Source organism: Aquila chrysaetos, chromosome 1 (assembly GCF_900496995.4).
Source record: "Aquila chrysaetos chrysaetos chromosome 1, bAquChr1.4, whole genome shotgun sequence".
Classification (NCBI taxonomy): Eukaryota; Metazoa; Chordata; class Aves; order Accipitriformes; family Accipitridae; genus Aquila; species Aquila chrysaetos.
In genome coordinates this window covers 79,172,857-79,193,554 of record NC_044004.1, presented here as the reverse complement: position 1 = coordinate 79,193,554, position 20,698 = coordinate 79,172,857, and the positions used below count along the sequence as shown (strand labels likewise).

The 20,698-nt window shown below is 40.1% G+C and overlaps 1 protein-coding gene and 1 long non-coding RNA gene across 4 annotated transcripts in view; one reads left to right on the top strand and one right to left on the bottom strand.

Moving 5' to 3' along the window:
• LOC115346074 overlaps positions 1 to 2,100 on the top strand; it is a 68,475-nt gene extending 66,375 nt beyond the window's left edge. The window contains exon 4 of the long non-coding RNA XR_003925013.1: positions 2,045 to 2,100. This is a non-coding gene — a long non-coding RNA (uncharacterized LOC115346074). The remainder of the gene's footprint in view (positions 1 to 2,044) is intronic.
• Positions 1 to 20,698, bottom strand: part of PDE5A (phosphodiesterase 5A) — a 141,335-nt gene that overhangs the window by 52,481 nt on the left and 68,156 nt on the right. For 2 of the 3 annotated variants that reach the window (XM_030025610.2, XM_030025619.2), the window contains exons 1-2: positions 14,779 to 15,163; positions 292 to 874 (exon numbers count right to left, since the gene is read on the bottom strand). In XM_030025610.2, the coding sequence (XP_029881470.1) occupies positions 292 to 874; positions 14,779 to 14,882 (687 nt within the window). In that variant the 5' untranslated portion in view covers positions 14,883 to 15,163. Of the gene's footprint in view, positions 1 to 291; positions 875 to 14,778; positions 15,164 to 20,698 lie in introns of those variants that run through there. The other variant, XM_030025627.2, reaches the window with a different exon arrangement.

Here is a 20,698-nt window from a genome sequence, read left to right as displayed (position 1 = left end):
GTGCACATACCTGGTTAAGATGGGGCTAATATCTGACTGCTAATATCAAACTTACATAATTTATTTTGATGTTAGCATTTCTCTAGCGTTAGTTACAGCTACATGTTTCTGTATATGCATGTATCTATAATACATGTATTATAACCAAAAACATGGTGTCAGGTTTGCATCTTGACTGGTTTAAGTCAATATAGCTCCAAATACGTACACTAAACCGGCAAGATTGCAACAGCTGAAAATATGGCTTTTTCTTTTTTCAAGAATTGTTCAAGATAAATTTTCCTGGTTTACCTCATACGCGTTCTTGATGTTCAGAGGCTGGCCTATAGCTGCTACATGACCCACGATGCCCTTGTTCCACTCCAGGCGAATGCAGTTGTTGGAAGCTTCTTCCAGGGTGGAGCCTTCTGCCACGTCAAACAGCCTGCTTACAAGAAACTTCTCATTAGAGCTATCCTCACAGACCAAGAACAGGGAATAGCGATCAGCTGCTATAAGCTCATGGATATGTAGGAAAATTTTATGGCAAAGCGCTGTGACATCTAAGTGACTAGAAATATCTTTCACAAGTTCTAATAGTCTTGAGCACTGATCGCCTGCACTGGTCTCAATCCTTGGAGATTGCAGAGGCATCTGTTCCTTCTTTTCAGCGCCGGAGAGGAAGCTCACTGCTCCTACTGAGTCCTTGACAAAAATAGGCCTTAAGGGTCTGTCAAATTCAGAAGCAGAGATTTTCCTCGCTGGCGTCCCAGAGTTGGTGGTCTCAGCACAGGCAGGCTGGTGACAAGCACAGGATTCACTCTGGGACTTGGTTCCCTCCTTGCAGACTGGGATGGTATGAACTCTCTCAGCAAACCATGCATTAACCATTTCTCTGTAAAACAAAAATAAAAATACAGTGAATGATGTAAGTTAAAAATCCTCAGGAACTAATACCTAATTGAAAAGGACACTGCAAAGAGGGTAACTTTAAACCTTTATAAAAAGGACGCGAGAGCACCTTTAGTGCTCCTCTGTATCGGTATTCTTCAATTTTACACAGCACTTAGCCTAGATTAAGCAGTAATGTTTTATGCCCCATAAAAAACCAAGCTATTTTTGCCTAAAGGAAATACCTGAATAGGGCAGAGGAAGACTGCTTATGCTGTGGCTTTCAGAATATAGAAGATCAGAAGTTTACACCGTAATTTTGTGCTTGAAAAGTTCTGGTCCTTCCCATTCCTAAGATTTGGATTTCTGTATAAGATGTATATATATTCATATGAAGACAAAACTTTCTGGTTCAATTCTGTTTTTCTAGACCATTTCTAACTTTTAAAAGGATGATTTTGAATTTTCATTCTCTCCATGAAATCACCTGCAGCCCCTCCTATTTTTATGTTGCCTATATGCTATTTTAAAGTTAACTTTCCCTGCTCTCTCTGAGTTGATGAAAAATGCTGTTTTGACTCAAAGCACAAAAGTTTTGCTTAAAAACTGTCAGAAATAAGCATGAATATTTCTAATTCAACCCCCTTCAAAATAATGAAGACAGACTGTTTTCATGCATCTCTATTTCCTTTCCTTGCAGATGAAATTCATTGCCTAATTCAACCCCAAATACTGAATACCCCCAAAATTATATTTTTGAAGAGTTCACCATTAATTAAAAAATGTCATGCATCTCTAGTATTTGTTTCTCAAATTAACTTAGCACTAGAATGCTAACCCTAATAATGTCCTCACTAAATACAGCATATCTTGAATTATCTATAAGCACACATATCATCAATATGAGTATACTTTTTCTTATCACTATATTTTCTTGTCCAAAATCTGTTGGTTTGTTCTGTTTTTTTTTTTTAAATACAGGGCTTTTTATTTCATTTACTCAGCATCGAGAGTTCCTCACAGCACATGATCTACTCTCAGAAGAAATGTTTTTTTTCTGAATTACATAATGTATGGGCCTATGAACAGCAAAAATCCTATTAAAAAGTCTGATCTTTTGGAAACTTTTCATGGTGGTCATGTTTTAAATTTGGGATATTTTTTATTTGCTCAGCAGACCACAGGAATTTCAAGAGTGAAGCTGAATGAAACCATGGAAATTAGTCAGGTTAGTCAGCCGCTGATCGGTTGCATGCATCAGTATATGTTAAATATGAAAAGCACTGTACATCGCCTTTTCTTCCTTACACAACAGCTTCATCTATGTTGTAGAATGCAATACTGCAAGTGTAATTAACCATTAATTAAAAGTAAAGTAATTGATTAAAATCTAAAGTCCACCAATATTATTTTTATTAGCAAGCAATCCACAACAGTTCACTTATTTGTCTCCTGTTAGGAATGTTTGAAAGAGTTTATCAGATTTTGCAATCACATATCATTTGGAGACCTCAAATGTAGGCAAAACATGCTATGAAAAATTGAATTGATTTAGGAAACAGTGTGAGTGTAAAGGGAGCACCTGGGCAAAAGAAAGTCATAATGTTCCTGTACCCATTCCACTTCAGTGCAAGCTACCTGGTAATTTTTTCCATCTCAGAAAACTATGTCTGACTGAGGTAAATATCACTCGATGTAGCACTGTAAAACCAAATTATTCTCCTATTCACACCAGTGCAACTCCTATTCACACCAGTGCAACTCCAAATAAATGGATGATAGGCTATTCTTTATTTTGGCTTCTGTCTGTGTACTGCGATCCTGATCATGCAAAACCTTACATACATGGTTAATATTGTTTATAGCCCTGGTGATCTTCAAGGCTGAATGGTCAGTGTGGTCACAGAGGACATTTGTGAATCTTCTGATGATGAGAGTCCAAAACCGCTGAGTGAAAAGTTGGACACAATTAAGGTGGTGGGAGTTTTGCCTCCGAGTTCCACAGAGCTAGGATTTCATTCCATGTTTTTACATTTTCCATGAAGCTCCTGGAACAGTGCTTGCTGTAGCAATAATATACCTCAATCAACATCTATTATAAATTTCCCAGCAATCTAAAGCTGGTCCAATTACTGGAAACATGGTGCCAGAGAACACAATGAAATTCCATTGTTATTCTGAAAGAGTTTCGGTTCATTGCTTAGCTACTTATTTTTAAAGGAAGTAAGCTCTGCCTTTTAAGTATATTAATAAAAACTACCAATGATCCTTCTTTATTACAGCACTGATATGTATTTTCTTTGTGGAGTTACCTCATCCAAATGTTTCTTGCAGTGAAGAAGCATAAAGAACAATGAATATGTTATTAGAACTTTGAATTTAACAAGATTACTTTGCAGTACTTTAACAGGATAAATATTAAATGTGGGAGTCAAGACCATGTATTACTGAAATGCATAATATAATTTGCATAGGGCAGTACCACATTTGCAAAAGCTGTTTCAATGAGAGTCAAAATAAGAAGCTAGCATTTGATAACATTTGGAATTTTCATTTATTAACCTGAATGAGAAAACAATAAAAATTTGTGATGAAAATGACCAGAAGTATCCTTAAGAAAAACAAAAAGCTTAAAATGCAAAAATTTGTGAGTAAACACAGTACAACCTCTAAAATCAGTGTCGATGACTCTTGTCATCGTATGTGTTGTACGTGGGTTCTTTTTGTTTTACTCTAATCTCCTCAAGAAAAGAAATTACCTGGAAATTTTAGCTTTTTCTAAACAAAATTTAGCATCTAGCACTAAGGCTGCAGGAAAGAACCTGAAAATGCGAGTTGGGGGCATTTAAAGCATTAGACACAAGAAGGCAGATATAGAATAATCAATCATTTTAAAAGAAGGCTTATTATTTGACCTAGTTTCATGATTGTGTGTGCTGACTTGATTTTTTAACATCGAGGACTGGCATTAATGTAAAATAAGATTTTAAAGTAACTGTGATAATCTAGTGTCAGATGGAGAGTGTTCTTAAACTAGCAAGTGATTAGGCATAAGAAGCTGTTTACTTTGTCTAGGCATGTTTGAACATGCACAGGCGTGAACCTGTACTATTGCTGAGTGACAGCAATTTGTAGAGCAGTCTGATTCACTGCTTATTTACACATGAGGAAAGGAGAACATAAAATGCTATCATTTCATCTAGCTCTGTTTTACACTAAATTTACATATGTGGATGTGTTGATACAAGATACAAGGCAGAGAAAGAAACAGGTACCCTTTGTGGACAAAGCAAAAGCTAAAGCAGAAATTTGGTTTATCAGTTGAAATCTGCCTTTTTATTTATTCTGGAGTGTTGTGTAATGATGTCCCCTGGCCTTAATGATGTAGTATAGTAATAGTAATCAGTAAGAACAATGTATTCTGAATTCTAATACCATTTCTCAAACTGTGGCCATGAGATAATTTAGTTTTTACCTTCTTGCCTTTTTACTATGTAAAATAAGCATTCATTTCTCTATGTTTGGAGGTTATTGAGGGGTGTGGAACATAACTGTAAAATCTTTCACGTGACAGTAATTACATTTCTTTAATAAGAACTAACTACTTGTTAGGTATCTGCACTATTTATGAAGCACTTTGACATTGAACAGAACTATATGTGGAGCTGCATAATTATGAGTAACATATTCCCGTCCCCTTTAACATCTCTTAGATGATGGTCCAATAACTTGCCAAGATAAGTGTGCGATTCTCAGAAAGCTCTGTAGATTAACAACAACAAAAAATCCTTAACTATACTGTTTAAAGCATGGTTTTTCAACTTCAAACCATTTAGTCATTTTTATTTGGGCAACAGGAAAGCTGTTCAAATTCAGCTGGAATAAGAACAGTGTTCACTGACCTTTACTGAATGCCTCTTCTAACAAGGAAACTATTTAGCTCCTTTTACTCACAGTTACACACATGGGTAGAGGAACTAGCATTCTGCATTAACCAATGTATTCTATTTAAAATCTGTCAGACAAAGTCTTGACATGCATTTGCTTGTTGACACTCAATCCTATTTAACAATGCATTATAAGAAGAGTATTATTACTAACACAACTACTTTCTCAGCACAGAATTAGCTCAACAGATATCTGATACCAGACACATACTAAACCACAAGTGAGGTTATTGGAAATTAGTAACAAGTGCTGTGTATGTTTAACATGTCATTTTGAAAGGACTACAGGAAGAAACAAACACTTGTGACTACTCTATTCATATTAATAGTCTTCAGTAAGCATTGGCATTGTCAAGAGCTGATTGTAAGGACAAGACCCTTGCTGTAGAAGTAAGTTTAGAAGTTGCAGGAGTGTATTAAACAGGAGCAGATACTGATTCATAGTGATCTACACAGATAGTTAAAACCAATGCAATGTCTCCATCGCAGCATAGCAATCACTGCATGTTGAGGAGTTACAGGCATCAGCATCCATTCCTCAGGAGCTGCATGCATCCCTTACTATACTATGATCCTCTACTGCAGTGTGAGCCTCTGCTCGAGAAAGCTATGATTTATCCCAGAGTTCATGAACAGGAATAGTTCAGTATGAAGTGACCATTTTTTAGTCACTTCTCTGAGCCGAATCCAGTCTTTCCTCTATAAAACACAATTTCAAAGGAGCATGACAATAGTGACTGCTGAATTTGGCTGGTGACCTCATCAGCAGATGGCAAAACTGGAGAGGAATTTTGAAGAGCCAGGGATGAGAAGGGGATGAAAATACAATGGCAGGTAAAACATTTGAAGAAAAAAAATGATTGTGTGATCCTCCCCTCTATAATCACTTGTATACAAGTACACATTATCTGCATTACATGAGAACTCAGGAACTTCAGAGGAATTAAGACTCTTTGGCCCCAGTTTGTTAAACACTGTACAGAAAGTACACGTGTCCCTAAAGCAAGGAGTTTTCAATATCAATAGGCAACAAAAATAGAAAATCACTGGGTGAGAAAACACAGGCACAAGGAATTGACATGGCTTGAGCCAGGTCATGCAGAAGGGCACAAGTAGACCCAAAGACAACCTCAGGTCTAAGACCTGAAGAGAGCCTTGCTTTATTTCCTGTGCCGTATGTATCAAACCATGCTGACTTGACACTAATTAGTATTCTGCTCATACACTGGAAATATTAAATAATTTATTTTACCCATCTTTGCTTCATTGTGATTATCTTCAAAATACACAGCATACTTCTTGGAAAAAACCCCAAACAATGAAGATGTTTAAAGAGTAACAGCAAGATTATAATTGTCTTGCTCACACATGTAACCATGCTGCATATGTAAGACCATACCAATGTGACCGTTCAGCAAGTATTTGGTATTTTTGGACAAAATGTGCAGAAACAGAGCACAAAAGCAATACCGACATGCAACAATGGTAGTATACTGCATCTTACTTATCTTGCACAAAGAATGCATAATAATTACTATACCATAAAAGTACTGAGTGATGAGTAGCTTTCAGTGAAACAACAAGTAATTCCTCATTTTCTCTGTTGCTCATAAATCTTTCGTATACACAGTGCGTAAAGTTTCAGTAGTTGCGTGGACTCTTTTGCTAATTTTTCATTCAAGCCAGCAGTTACTGATAAGACACTTCAGGAGAGGGATTCAATCCAAACTTGTCTACTAGAAAATGCCAGCTTTCAAGTATCTGAATTCCTGTAGCCTAATCCTGCTAGTGTTGAAATCAACAGTATTTCAAGCCAAGCTTTGTAACTATTTCCTCAATTGCTTTCCTTAGAATAACCACTAGATGTCTTCAAATTTCTTTCCCGCATTTTGACGTAATTTAGACATAGAAATCATTTAAAGCATTAGCAACAACTCCAAAACTATTCAGTTTTAACAAATGAGTTTGAAAGTCAAAGTCACTTGGGTATTATACTTGCCTTCCCATTTTCTTTCCAGTACTTCCTATTTCACAATCATGTTCTAGGTGGTTTTGTCTCCTTTCTGGCCATGGAAAGATTTAAATAAACTGTATAAGGCCTCATTAGATGGAAACAGTAAACTGACTGTAAAAGAAGTGTTTTCAAACTAACTGAAAAGTAGATTGACAAAGACAATAGTTGTTTTTCCTTAAACCCTTTCCAATAATAGTTACTAGAGATGCTATTTCTAACAGTGGTAGGCAAACAGTTTTTGAAGACGAAATATGACTTAAAGTCGGTGCCAGTTTTTGGCACAACTCAGTCAAATACATAAGCATACATTTAACTTTAAACATGTTAAGTGGCCTGACTGACTTCTGTTTGAATACAGATCTAAATTAAGAACTCTAATTCTTGATTCAAACCATGCTTGTGAAAGAGTGAAATAACAACTTTTTAGAATTATGAAATAATGTAAATCTTGTCTGAATGCTCATATTATTTTTTAAAATACGAGGAAGAGGTTGCTTTATTATTTGAAGCAAAAGTATTCAAAATGAAGGACTAATACTACCAGGCTATTCTTGGCTATTTTCAAGTTTTCTTTAACAACCAAACTGCAAGCTTAACTTTTCACAAGACAGCTTTCCTCCATAGAAGGGACTTCCTATTTACACTATAACGAAAGACAGAATAAATCCTCAGGGAATGAAGGTCGAATTCTAAAACATGACCTTTATTTCTCCTCCAAATGTTTACTTCTTGTTCCAAACTCAAAAAAATTAAAAATAACTATGTACCTAATGATTTTGTTGTGGAAAGCAATAGGACAATGCTAGTGAATTCAGTGAAAGAGAGATTAAAAGTTAAGTTCAAACCTGCCTGGAGACCTCACGTAAGTCTTAGGCACCGCTTCAGTTCCACTTAAATTCCTAAAATAGGGGTTAAGTAGGACTTAAGTGGTGCAGAGGCTTTGAGATGGCTCTCTGTGCTGGGGTGAGTTCACCATAATGCACAAAAAATGGGAAAATATATATCTTTTACTAAGCAAATGTATTTTGTGGCTATATTTTCAGTGCCAGACCTAATACGAAATTACAACCATTGAGTTATTCATAAGGGCAAATTGAGTAGGGCTTCTTTTCTGGCACTTTGTAAATAGCTCCTATTGTATTTAATGCCTTTTTTTTTTCTTTTCTTCAAGTAAATCACATAAATGAGAAAGCATTTCATGTAAATTTATGTGTGTTTCGTTGCCAGTAAGGAAGGAAACAGACTTGTATTCAGTGGTTTTATTAATTATATTTATTCACGACAAAAGCAAAATGCTTCCTCTTTAATGGTGAAGATGAATATAGGTGGTAGCATATTAGTTCAGGTCAAGAATGTATTGTCTAAAATTGCTTTGTGTGTAATTCTTGATCTGAGTCATATATTCCCACACAATTCAGCTTTAATCTAGCATTCAAATAAGCATGAACATAGGCTATGATGTGCTTTATTTGATCTGAAGACATCATAGGTGACGTACCATCAATTTCATCCTTGTGCAGAGAGCTAGCACAATGTCTACACAGTATGGAAGTCTCACTTCAGCTTCAAAATTAGACTGATTGGGATTTTTATTTTATATATGTCGTCTTTGTCCTAATCTTTTACAAAGACATGAATTTCCTCCTCACGTGATGGTTCTTCAACAGATGCCCAACACAAAACTTCCATGAACTTCCACCATTTAGAAATAAAAGAACAGTGTCTAACTTTCTTGTCTCCCACAGAGGCACTGTATGCCTCAGCTCTACTTTTCTTCCCAGTTGCCAGAAATTTGACCCTGTTCTCTAAAGTCTTGCTAGTAAGAGCAAAAAAAATGGAAATGAGCTTTCAAATGCCTATTGGCATTATCAAAAGTACTGTAATATGATAATAAAGTTACCTTGAAACAAAAGAAGGCAAAAAGAGATGTTAACAGCTAAAGTAGTTCACCCCATCTTATTGTCTACCTGTCCTCTAAGGTTTACCAGTTGTATTTTAATTAATGTATTGTGCATGCCCATTTGTTTCTTTATTACCTAGGGCAAACAGTACCTAGTAAAAGCACATGCTCCTTGTAGCTGCTCAGTACTATCTGCTGACTAGTTTATCTTCACACCAAAGATTCTGTGTAGGAGTTCAGGCTATAGCTTTTGGGGAATTAAAGACGTAAATTGCTAGTAAGTGATTTCTTATCATTTCTCAAGTGGCAGTTTCTTCAGTCTACAGTAATTGCTGCTTTAGACATTGTTTCCAAAATACTTCGGCACACACCTAGCTTTATTTCCAAGAATAAATGCCAAAAATACTTAATCACATTTACAACTTCATGAATGTGGGTAACATTCCTTACCTTCCTGAGTGCTTTTTGAATCAGGAGTTTAAAATATTTTGGGATGATCTTAATACTTCGCAGTTATCAAGAAAGGCATAAGGATATGGATACATTGTTTATAAGTGGGACAACTACAGAGATCATTAGACCAACAAGAAAACTTTCCAAGATTTCATAGAAATCGATTTTTTTTCCTGTACTTTATTCTCAGAAAAGCTCTGTAAACTTCTAATAAAACCAAGTAAGTGGGAGAAAATATTCTGATCCCTGCATTAACACCACTACTTCCGGTGGTTTTCAAGCCATGATCCAAAGAATCAGTGGGTCTGCAGTCCTCTTGTAAATGCTTCGCATAGAATAACTTAGCAAATCAAGTCCCCTTTCAGCATATTCGAACAATTTGCATAGGATTCTGTGCCTCCGCTGGAAAACTGTTAGGGGTCCTTCAATCATAGAAGTTTAAAACCCACTGCCTACTTACCAAGGTCATGTTAGGGATGAATATGGCTCATACCTGTGTATTTTTAGGATTAATTTTTTTTTGTATGTCAGTAATATCTTTTTAAGAAAAGACGTAGGCCAGAGCACATTTCAATGCAGAAAATCTTCAATAGCTCTACCTCTGAAAATCTGAATTTTCATACACTTGCTCCAAAAATTAATTTATTTTCAATTAGAAAAAATTAAGCACATATATATTACCAAACAAAACAATGACATAATGCATATGACATATTTATGAGATTAAACATCAAATAGCTAGCTCAAAAGGAAAGACATTTTATAAAAGCCCTCTAGACACAGATTAGAAGGCAAACATCCTAAGTAATTTACTTCTGCAGGCAGCACCTTACAAACTCATTGTCCACCAGCCATCAAGACAACAAAAAAACCCCACAACTGTACTTGAGGTTTTTTGTAATAAGTAATAAATGTAATTGATATATTCAAGTTGTGCAATCTCCGAATTCCAGCAAAATACAGCTTCCCAGTAAACACCACTTCTGGAATCCTCAGTGAAGCGCTATGAAGTACCATGCTGTTAAGGACATTTATTTTTCCAAATACAACCCCACCTGAATTAATTTGTAAATATTTCCCAACCCCGCTAATAAGCCAAGATGTATTTATAACAAAATAATGTTATTTCCAGTGAAAGGCATACAAGACTTGGGTTAATACTTTGTATCTACCATGCCATACATTTAGGAAACCAGACAAAAACTGCTTGGAACAATGCAGTTGCCTCTAACTGAGAGGAGAATTTTTACTTTGGCTGTTTTGGCAGCCTGCTGCTTCTGATCGCAAAGAGCACTAAGAGAATCACTCCCATATTTTTAAGAGTAGGGACAAACAGGAAGACAGAAATACAAAAGTATTCCACAGGGTGTTAAAATAAGTATGATGTTTGAACATGACAATGCGTGGATATTTTTTTTTTAAAGGAACAAAAAAAGATAAAACTTCAGGAAGGCAAAAAGGGTAACGAATTCAGCCGTAAATGTGGTACAATTTTGTGACAAAAATGGCTGCAGATTATGCCTTTATAATGTCTAGTTAGAACAGTTATATTTGTAGCAGCAGCTACAAGGAGCCTTTTAACAACAGTACGGGTAAACATAAGACACAATCTAAAAGAAGAATAATTTTACTTCAAAATGTTTCTGCTTTCTGGGAAGCTGGAATATGACAGGCAATTCTAAAACTTTGAAAGGGGAAAAATAACAAGAGGAGCTGAAAAAAAGGAATAAAATAAATAGCTTCAATTTAGTAGGAGCTAGGCATTTAGAAACTCTTGAACCCATATGTGCGCAGTAACAAACTCTCCAGCTAGAAAGTTTGTCAACTAGCACGCTGTATCACTAAGTGAACCAAATTCATCTCGTCACTGGTTTGCTGGTGACACACTTCCCCTTTGCTGTTCTGCACTTTGATCATACTGTAACAACACTACACGGATAATAGCTATTTATATTATCTCTGTATACCACTTGTCTCCCTGGTACAAAATAAAGTAATAAATAACTGATTCTGTAGCTTCCTACTCATGGGATCACAGTTTATTCACATACTCGAAAAAGGGAGCAATTTAAAGCTATTCACCTGGATTACACGCTTGTAGGGTTGCAACCTTGCACTGTACAGGTGGAAGTCAATCAGCATAGCCTTATCGCAGAATATGTCAGTCCACCTAGCCTCAAAGGTTTGAGGAAGGCAGTAATGTGGCCTGCCTGTCGACGCTATCAACCTTGAGGCGTTGCAGGATCAAAATACAGGGTGTAAGCCATTTGTATATATTATCTTCTACAAGACATTTTAGGAGAGAGAAGGAAAGCAGATGCAAATTTGTTAAGTAGATGACCTGCAGCCCTTCTCCCCAAGAATCCAGAATATGGACTGGGGAGCCTAGCAACTCTTGACAGTTGTCACATTATGAACAATAGTTAATACAAACTAACTGAATAAAAAGAAATGTTTTCTTTTGAAGTGCCACCTTGCCAGAAAATATAATTTTTATTTAAACCATGAAAACAGATACTAATATCAAACTGACCTATGCAAAATAGAACAAGAGGTAACTTAACTATTCAATGACTATATGAGGTGATGAGACTCCCATATTTAAAAAAAAACCAGCAAAACAAATCTGTAGGCTTAAGACCACCCAAAGCATTTATTTTGTAAGTATTATTTAGACACCTAATTAAAGCATTTTTTCTGTGGGAATTACCAAAAGAACTGCTGTATAAAACACTATGGGAATTAATTAATTGCAGAGAAAAAAAAATATTTAATATCTATCATAAAATTCCTAAATTAGGTTCTGATTCAAAGCTCATTACTATCAGTGGAAAGGGCTTCTATTACTCTGTAATAAATGGTTGAGCTGGTGATCTTTTCCTATTCCTGTGTATAAATATTTGAGAAACGGACACAGAAACTATCTTTATCCATTAGCAATTGTGCCCCGCAATGTGAAGTAGAATATCTCTCTGTGCTCCGCAAGACACCAAATGAACTAACTTCTTGGTCTGTTGCTTTTAGGACCTGTGAGGACTTTGGCATAAGCAAAACAAAAATGAGAAGCAGTAAATTAAGATTAGAAAATAGTTGAAACTAGTTCAAGGAACGCTGCTTTACTTGACAGAGTAAATATAATGCTAAGTAACAGAACATTAACAGCATAGTCTTTGTTCAATGTATTGCTGTTGTACAAAGATTCATCTAGAAGAAAGCATGGCATTAAATTTTAGGGTTTTTCTCTTTTCAAGCTCTAAATAACACTACAGTGTAGAACATTAAACCTTTTTACAAAGTACGTCAGTTCTTTCAAACCGCTCAGCTTTATGGGATATCATTTTAGTGAATAAAATTTGAACCAACATACAGCCAAGTAACTTGTCATTTGTCTTTTCAAATACAAACTTACATATAGAAGAGATATTCCTTATTATATAGCTATAGTTTTCTATTTACGCAGTAAGGACAAAAAAAACCCAAAGCATTCCATACAAGACAGCAAAGAAGAGAGTTTTGAGACAAATGCAATGTTTCCATCACTTCAGAAACATCACAGAATTGTTGCCAAGCAAGAACTCAAAGTCAACAGTTTTTCTGCAAAGCCCTCTCTAAATGCAGAGGCATCGCCATCATGGAGACGTGACTGAATTGTATTTTGTGAACTACTGCCTATTTCAGACCCACACAAACACAAAACCGTGTCTTAGCATTAAAAAAAAAAAAAAAAAAAAAGACTAACCAAACCTCTCCATGGGGAAAACAAATCTGACACAGCGGTTACTATTAATTAGCATTCCTATTTGTTCAATACTACTTCCAGTTTCCAAAGGAAGTGTGACAGGCTGAACTAATAAAATGCTACTTCTCAAAGCTGCTAACACCCTATTTCCTGGGCAAACAAACTACCCTTCAGTTACATACCATGTGCTAGTGTTCTGGAGAATATCAAGGTTAACTGCTTCCATCTATGCATCCTACACCTATGCACAGCCTTTTTAAAAAAAAAAAAAAATCAAGATTTAAAGGACATTTTTAAAGGCATTTTTATTATTTTTCTGTGAAATGAGCCTAAGGAAGAAGCAGCAGAAGAAAGGGGACCGCATGACAGATGGCCACAAGAAAGCAGGTGACCCCTGAAGCTTTCTAGCTTGCTGCGAGTCAATTATTAATGGGGATTTCTCTTCTTACCGCCCCATCCCATGCAGAGGGGAGCAGCAGCAGCAAGACCTCATTCAGAATGCCTCCATCCCTGCTAAGTGACTCGGGAAGGAAGTCGGTCAGCAGCGGCGAGCAGATGGTGCAAGCGGAGCCAGCGTCCGAGGAGCGAACCACAGCACTGACTAACCCGAGCTCTCCGCTAAGATATACCGTGGGAGCCGCAGCTCGCCCGTGCTCTGCATCCCCACTGCTTTGTTTATCGGAAAATATTCAAAATGGAAACCTGACTCCACTTCTAAAAATAGCCGAATTTACTCGCTTTCAACTGGAAGTCCCACTGCTGAAGTGCGGCAACGGCGAGCAAATACCTCGTCTGGTCTCCGAAAGGCAGCATGTCAAGCCGGGGGAAAAAAAGCCCAGAGGAGCTCTTCGGGTCTTGACATTCGGCTCGGTGCAAGAACCAGCGCGCCGAGAAAAGGCGGGCGCGGAGAAGCCGCCCCCGAGGAGCGGCGCGGGGCGCCCGCCAGCTCGGCCGGCCCCGCGCTGCCCCCTGCCGGGCCGCCCGCTCCCCGCGGAAGCCCCGCGGAGGCGGTGCGGCCGCCCCCCGGGGGTGCACCCCCCCGCTCCCCTCCCTCCGGCGGCCCCAGCTGCAGGAGCCCGCTCCCCTCGGCGGCTGCGCTCCGGCTGCCGCACCCTGAGGCGCTCGCCGCTCCCCCCCCCCCCCCCCCCCGCCCCGCGTCCCCCTCCTCCCGGCTCGAATGCAGCACGTACAGCCGGCTTCGGCGGCCGCTCACGGCTCGTCAGCCCCCTTGGCGCTCAACCCATCGCCCGCTCCGTCCGGTGGCCGCCGACATGTCGAAAAGGTGACAAGCCCGCAGGGCGACTGAGCTCCTCGGGAGCAGCGCTTTGTTTTGAGATTACCAAGTAATGACATAGCCCGCCCTCCCGAAGAGCTCAGACGTTATCTGAGGCTTCGACATACTTCCATCTAGTTCGCAGGGCAGGGGAAAAAAACGTATGTTGCTTGCTGCTCAAGAGAAGTTGACTGTGTCTGTTTTAAACCCGGGAGAACACAAACCAAAAGAAGTAAAAGCCCAGGGCAGGGCGCTCCGAGGAGGGGGCGGCTTCCCAGACCTGCGAGCGCTCGGCTCGGGTCGCGGGGCTGACGCTTCCCCGCAGCAGAGCGGCAGCGGGCCGGCGGCAGGCTGCGAGAGCCCGCGGAGAAGCGCCCGCATGTGCACCTCGGTGGCAGCCGCAGGGAGCTGCTGCTCCTTGGTTTCAGTTTTTGCTCTTGCGAGGGTGGGGGCGGCGAGGGGCTGGGAGGGGGGTGACACTTTTTTCTTTTATTGTCTTGGGAGACAGCAAGGGGAAATGGAAGAGCGAGCTTTTGCTGGGAAGCAAGGGGCTGCCTCTATCCGCCGCCGCTCCGGTCTTACCTCGTAGCTTTCCTAACAAAGTAAGAGCGGGTAAAGTCGCCGTGATCGTCCAGCCACGCTTCCACCGCTTCCTGCTCCGGCGGGGGGGGGCAGGGGCGCTCCATGCTCCGCGCCGCCGCGCTGCCTCCTCCTGCCGCCGCCGCCGCGGCTCTCGTCGTTTATTAGCCCCCCTCCCGCTGCCGATGCCCTCGGCCCGGCGGGCGGCCGTGCTCCCACCCCCTGCCTTCGCCTCGCTCCCAGGTGTGCGGCCGGCAGGAAGCCCAGTGTCCGGCCACGGCCCCAGCGCCGCGCCGGCCGCACCTCAGCGCATCTCCGGCCCGGCCGCCCGTCCCGCGGCGGACAACCGGCTCCACCTCCGCCGCGGCCCCGCAGCGGCCCGGGGGGCTGCCGCGCCCCGGCCCCGCCCCGCCCCGCCCCGCCCCGCCCGGTCCCACCGCGGGGGCACCGGCGGGAAGCCCCGGCCCCGGCCCCGGCGATGCCCGGCGCGGCGGGCGGGCGGGGGCGTGTGTGTGCGCGGCCCGGGGCTGGCGGGTGTTCCGCGCCGAGGCTGAGCCGGGGCCGTCGGCCCAGGCAGTCGCCACGGGGCTGGGGAACAAAAAAAAGAAAAGCCACGAACAAGTAAATTGCTCTGCCGGAGTCTGGCAAAGGGGTTTTTCTCCCCCGCCTCCACTTCACGGTTATTTTCGTTTCAAGGTATGGCCTGTTCCAGCCCGCTTGGAAAAAGTGGTAAATCGGCTGTCGCTTTGGAGTATTTCACTGTTGGGTGTCAATATATGATCTTTGACGGACCTCAGCCTGGATATGAGCACTAAAGCCCCAGCGTTTCAATCCTTCATGCCTACGGCGAGGCTTTTAGATCCATTTTAGACACTTGAATAAGCACAGCCCAGCTGTGAAGATGCTCCAGACTCACAGCTCCTACTTTCTCTAATATTAGACAGCCAGGGTTGAAATTTTGGTTAACGCTGAGCATCACTTTCATGTATTGTAGTTCCATTCTAAGATATGCATGTGCACACATTTATAATAGTTTATAATCTGCATTCACAAAAGACCTTGCACAAAATGTGATGCGCAGGTATGGTTTCCCATGTCGTCACATGCAGTATCTTTGAAGGTAAGATATGGGTAACAAATAGCAGCATGTTTCTGGGGAAAGGGGTATACGGGGTCTTTAAAATTATTCTCCTGTGTAATCAATTGAGAAATATCATATCAAATGTTTTCTGCCACTCTGAAACCCCTTTCAGTGTACGCAAGGCAGCGCGCTTCAGATAGAGCAGGCATCCCGGCACACCTTAGCAATTTTTTTGCAGTGTGTACAGAGGCTCGACTTACCGAGAGGTGGGATTCTGCAGCCTGAGAAGGGGCAGCAGCAAAGGGATTAAGAGCCTGTCCATGAGCTTGGGGGGAAAAGTTTTCTTTTCCGTGTCTTTGTGTCACGTCTGTGCGTAACACTCACTTGGACATGTATGTCTTTTGGCCGTAAGAGTTTGTGTGTAATATGAGGCACACAGAAAGGGAAGTTGTACGTGAACGGTACTCTGTTATAACAGGAATCTCAGGAGAAATGTACATGGTGACCAAAGAGCAAATGGGAAGATAAAGTATAAACCAGTTAAGACATGCTGCAAGAGTCAAGCCGCTATTCGAGGCAAAGAGAAATCTTTCAGCAGGGAAATACAGAATTACCAAGCAAACTGCATAAACAGACAACATGGCAATAAATGAAGCCGATGTTTAGTATCAAAACCTGGAAAGTGTGGTATGTTAGAAAAAAGAAAAGAAACCTGTCATGTAACTCGTAGGTTTCTAAATTAACCGTTTCATTTCAGGAAAAGGTTTTTGAGGCTACAGTAGACATGGCAATAAAAGCATCTAAGGTAGGCAAAGCTTTTGGAAAATAGCACTATGTTAGAATGCTTAAGAAGTATAACAGAAATGTAAACCATGCAATTATAAAATGCAGATTTTATAAATATCTGAAATGCCATTCCCTGAATGGTCTCCTATGGAATATTGATCATAGTACTGCTCTACCCATCTCAAAAAGCAATTGCAGAATTATCAGAGGTGATCTAGACAGGGGAAAACAAGAACGGTGAAACACATGGAAATACCTTTTCTGTAAAGAGGCAGAAAGAGTTTGTTTACAAAATGATGAATACAAATATATAATTTCATTACTGGTATTTAAAAATTAAGATAGGATTTTCTCTCTGTCTCATAGGAGAATAACAAGGTAACGGTCAATGAAATTATGTCAGCTGCAATACATAGCGTCTCATTTTATGTAATTAGGAGTAGCACTAATAGAAATAAGCATTTATACTGTAGTAACATCCAGTAAGCCCCAGTCAAGAACTAACTATTGTACTAAGCACTGTAAACATGTAATTTTAAATACCAGGCTAGCTGAGAAGCAGACAGCATCCCTGCACTTCATGCCACAGGGTACTGGGACCTTTGGGTGAAGCTGCCTCTACTGTGGACAGCTGCCCAGGCTGGGCCAGTATATGTATGTATGACAGTGTACCAATGAGGGGGAAGTTGGGCAGTGCAACAGCACTTTGCGCTTTGCTCGGGTTGACAGCCACGCCATTATTTAGCCTACAGATAAGAATCGGTACAGCGAATGCAAATGATTATCTTCCTGTGAATTTGATGGCAAAGCAGCAGTTCAAAAGATTGCTACCCAAGCAAAGGATAGCATAGTCTTTCCCAAAAGAAATAAAAATGGAACAGTTAGGGGAAAAAAGGGATACTTTCTCTGTATCCGATGAATTTCCATGAATAATAATGAACATGCTGTTTTCATTTTTAAGGTGACAGGAGGGGACGGAGGCCAAGCATAACAAAGAAGTGAATGGTAAAAGTGGAAAAAGTCTTCCATGATTTTGGCTTCCAAAGTGGTCTGAAAAAGCTCCATGTATCTTAGCTCACGCCCAGCTTTCCAGTTTGTTTCCAGAACTCAGATGATAGAATTGATGTGCGGTAGCTATAAACCTGGAAAGGATTTGTAGTAATGGCCTACAAATAAATATGTCCGGTTCAAGTTTAAAAGCTGCTTGTGGCAAAGCAGTATGCTTGAGAGCTCAGTATTGAAGCCAGGATGCTTTTCCAGCAGTAGGCCATTCTACAGCAGAACTGGTTGATGGAAAGCTTTTTAGCTGAAGTCTTTCATTTGTGTGTTTTCAAATACTGTCATGTAAGGGGATAAGAAAGGTGGGGGTTTTTTGTATGCCCAAGGTACATAAATTAGAAATGCTGCTAACTCATGATAATTAATAAGAACAAATATGGAAGTATGTAATCAGAGAAGAAGTATTTATGTGATATTTTATGCTCAAAGAACTCTATATTTATTTAAACTTATTTGAAAGTAATTTATTTCTATAATGTTTCCCTTTAAAAGAGAAGAAAATAAGGTTTCAAATGTCGCCATAGTTGACTTATTTGTCTGACTTACTCATTAGATGAATTGGAGCAGCATTTAGTGGGAATTGGCTGTCTTTCTACCATCCCTTAAATCTGGAAAACAGTTGGTCCATTTTGGCTCCTAAAACAAGTTTAGGGCTGTACTGTATTGCCAGTGAGGCTAGAATATGATAAGGTAGAGGAAACTATTCCGCTTCTTTATTAGCCAGCACTTTTACACACACATGCAAACAGACATGCAGTGGAAGAATCCTAATATTAGTAAAGCAAGTTTCCATTTCCCATCCATTATTTAAGTTGCACAAAGAGAGTAAAATAGCAACCAAAATCCAATTCATTTAAAATCTAATTGTTACTTTAGTGATGAAAATACTAAATCATGAGAATGCCTTATCAGTTTATTCTCTCAGTCCTTTCCAAATAATTACTGGAAATGCTTCCCAAACAAACATAGCCATGCAGAGCTGCTCACTCATTGCATAACCTGCCTTCTCCTCTGGGATAACATTGCATATGTCCTACAGGAAGCCATGTAAAATAGTAGCTTCCTCCTATTTTGATTTGAACGTGATTGAGCATTTGCGTCAATCAAAGTACCATGCGAAATTACTGTTAACCTCAGGAAAGCAGCAGCTTCTCAAAGTTGTTTGTGATACACAGACATTTGTCCGGAAAATACTGTCTAACTTTATCTCCTGAAAAATGTAATTTAGAATTTGAGTTTAACATACTAGCATTTAATATGTCAGCTGACCAGCATGCCCAAATTTTAACCTTTTCTACTTTCTACTGGAAGTCTCAGGATAAACTTGAAGACTGTTACCAAGTCTCTCTCTTTCTCAGCCTCCTCTCCTTCAAGCTAAGTAGTGCTACATCTTTCACTTCTTCCTTGAACGTCATGTTTTCCAGCCCTTTGATCATTCTTTTTCACTTTGGATGTTTCCCAGGTTGTCTCTACCATTCCTGCAGGGTCTCACCAAGCTAGGATCGAGTAATCCAGTTGAATGCATATCAATACTAAATGAAGTGGTACCTTGTGGGCTATATTCCTGCTAATACAGTCACCCGTGGATATGGCTTCTTGGCAACAGCCTGATATTGCTGACTTGTGGTGACTGACTGTACCCTGTGTTCCCTTCTTCTAAATACTTGCCACATAGTCAGGTGTTGCCTGTGCACCTGCTTACTTCTGCCTAACTGTATTTTCTTGCTCTTGAACCTTTTTAATTTCATCCTGTGCTTGCGATCCATTTCTCCAATTTATCAGGATTATTTTGAATTCTATGCCTGTCCTCCAACGTGCATCAAGCTTAGTGCAAATTTGCTGAAGGGCGCAGGTCTGGGCAATGATTGGGTATGATGCACGTAGGTGACATTGTAGGTGGACTTCTCAGTGTCATTACTGGTTTAGCTAGCTAGAGCTTCTGGTGCCAACGTGCTAGAAGCACATCTTCAGTGATCATGCAGACACAGCCCTGATCTAATAGGGAGATGATGCCATGGTTGTATTGTGTGGAATAACAACAAATGCAATGTGTTGACTGATTCAAATGGGCTGTAATCCCCGGAACTGTGCACCCAGGTAGTCCATTTCCAGTTGCATTCAGCAGACCCTTTTGGGCTTCTGACATGTTGAAAATTGAAGCTGTGATCAACCTGTTCTTTCTTTTAATGAACACATAGAGTTTGGCAGAGTTTAAATAGGAGGTAGTAGGTAAGTAGGAAACTTGTGTAGGCCAGATTTCATTCCAAGCTCTTCTCAAGTGCGTAACAAACCCCTTTTTTATTGACATGATACATAGGTTATTTTTAAAGAGCTTTTTAGCAACTACTGGCTAGTTAGCTATTTTCCATTAGCAGTTGCTCTTACTAGTACTTTTACTAGTAATTGTGATTTTGAATTGAAATATTGGTTTTGTACGTAGACTTACAGATAATTATGAAGTCAAATTATTAGGGGCTTTTCTTCCTAATTGTGGTTGTTGGGAGAAGGAGATTCAGTGATGAACTTTATAAATCAAAGATTAGTCAGATGTTTTTCAAGTACATATCCTTGCAATTTGGACCATGCTGTTTGGGATTGTATGGGCAGCTTAAGCATGTGTGAGGAGGAGAACCCTGACTCCACTGGAGTAGTGCAATAGCTTTCACTCATGTTGATGGATCCAGAATTTAATTCAATTCACAGCTTCAATCTCTCTCTGCATTCTCAATTGACAGTTATAACGAGTTGCCCCAGTGCCTGGTAGCTAAAGGCATCTTTCCCACCAGCATGCAGCTCTATGCTATTCTTCTCTTTCTTTCATGTTTCTTAAACATAATGCTGCTTCACTCAAGGCTTTGCAGCAGATAAATTCTGTGTCTGCAGAAGAGAGCCGGATACATATGAAAATCTGTTGAGGATCTGACCAGCATTGGCACAGTAGGCAGCAGGATATACAGCTCAATGTTTTCTGCTGTGAGTATTTGCATAACAGCATGC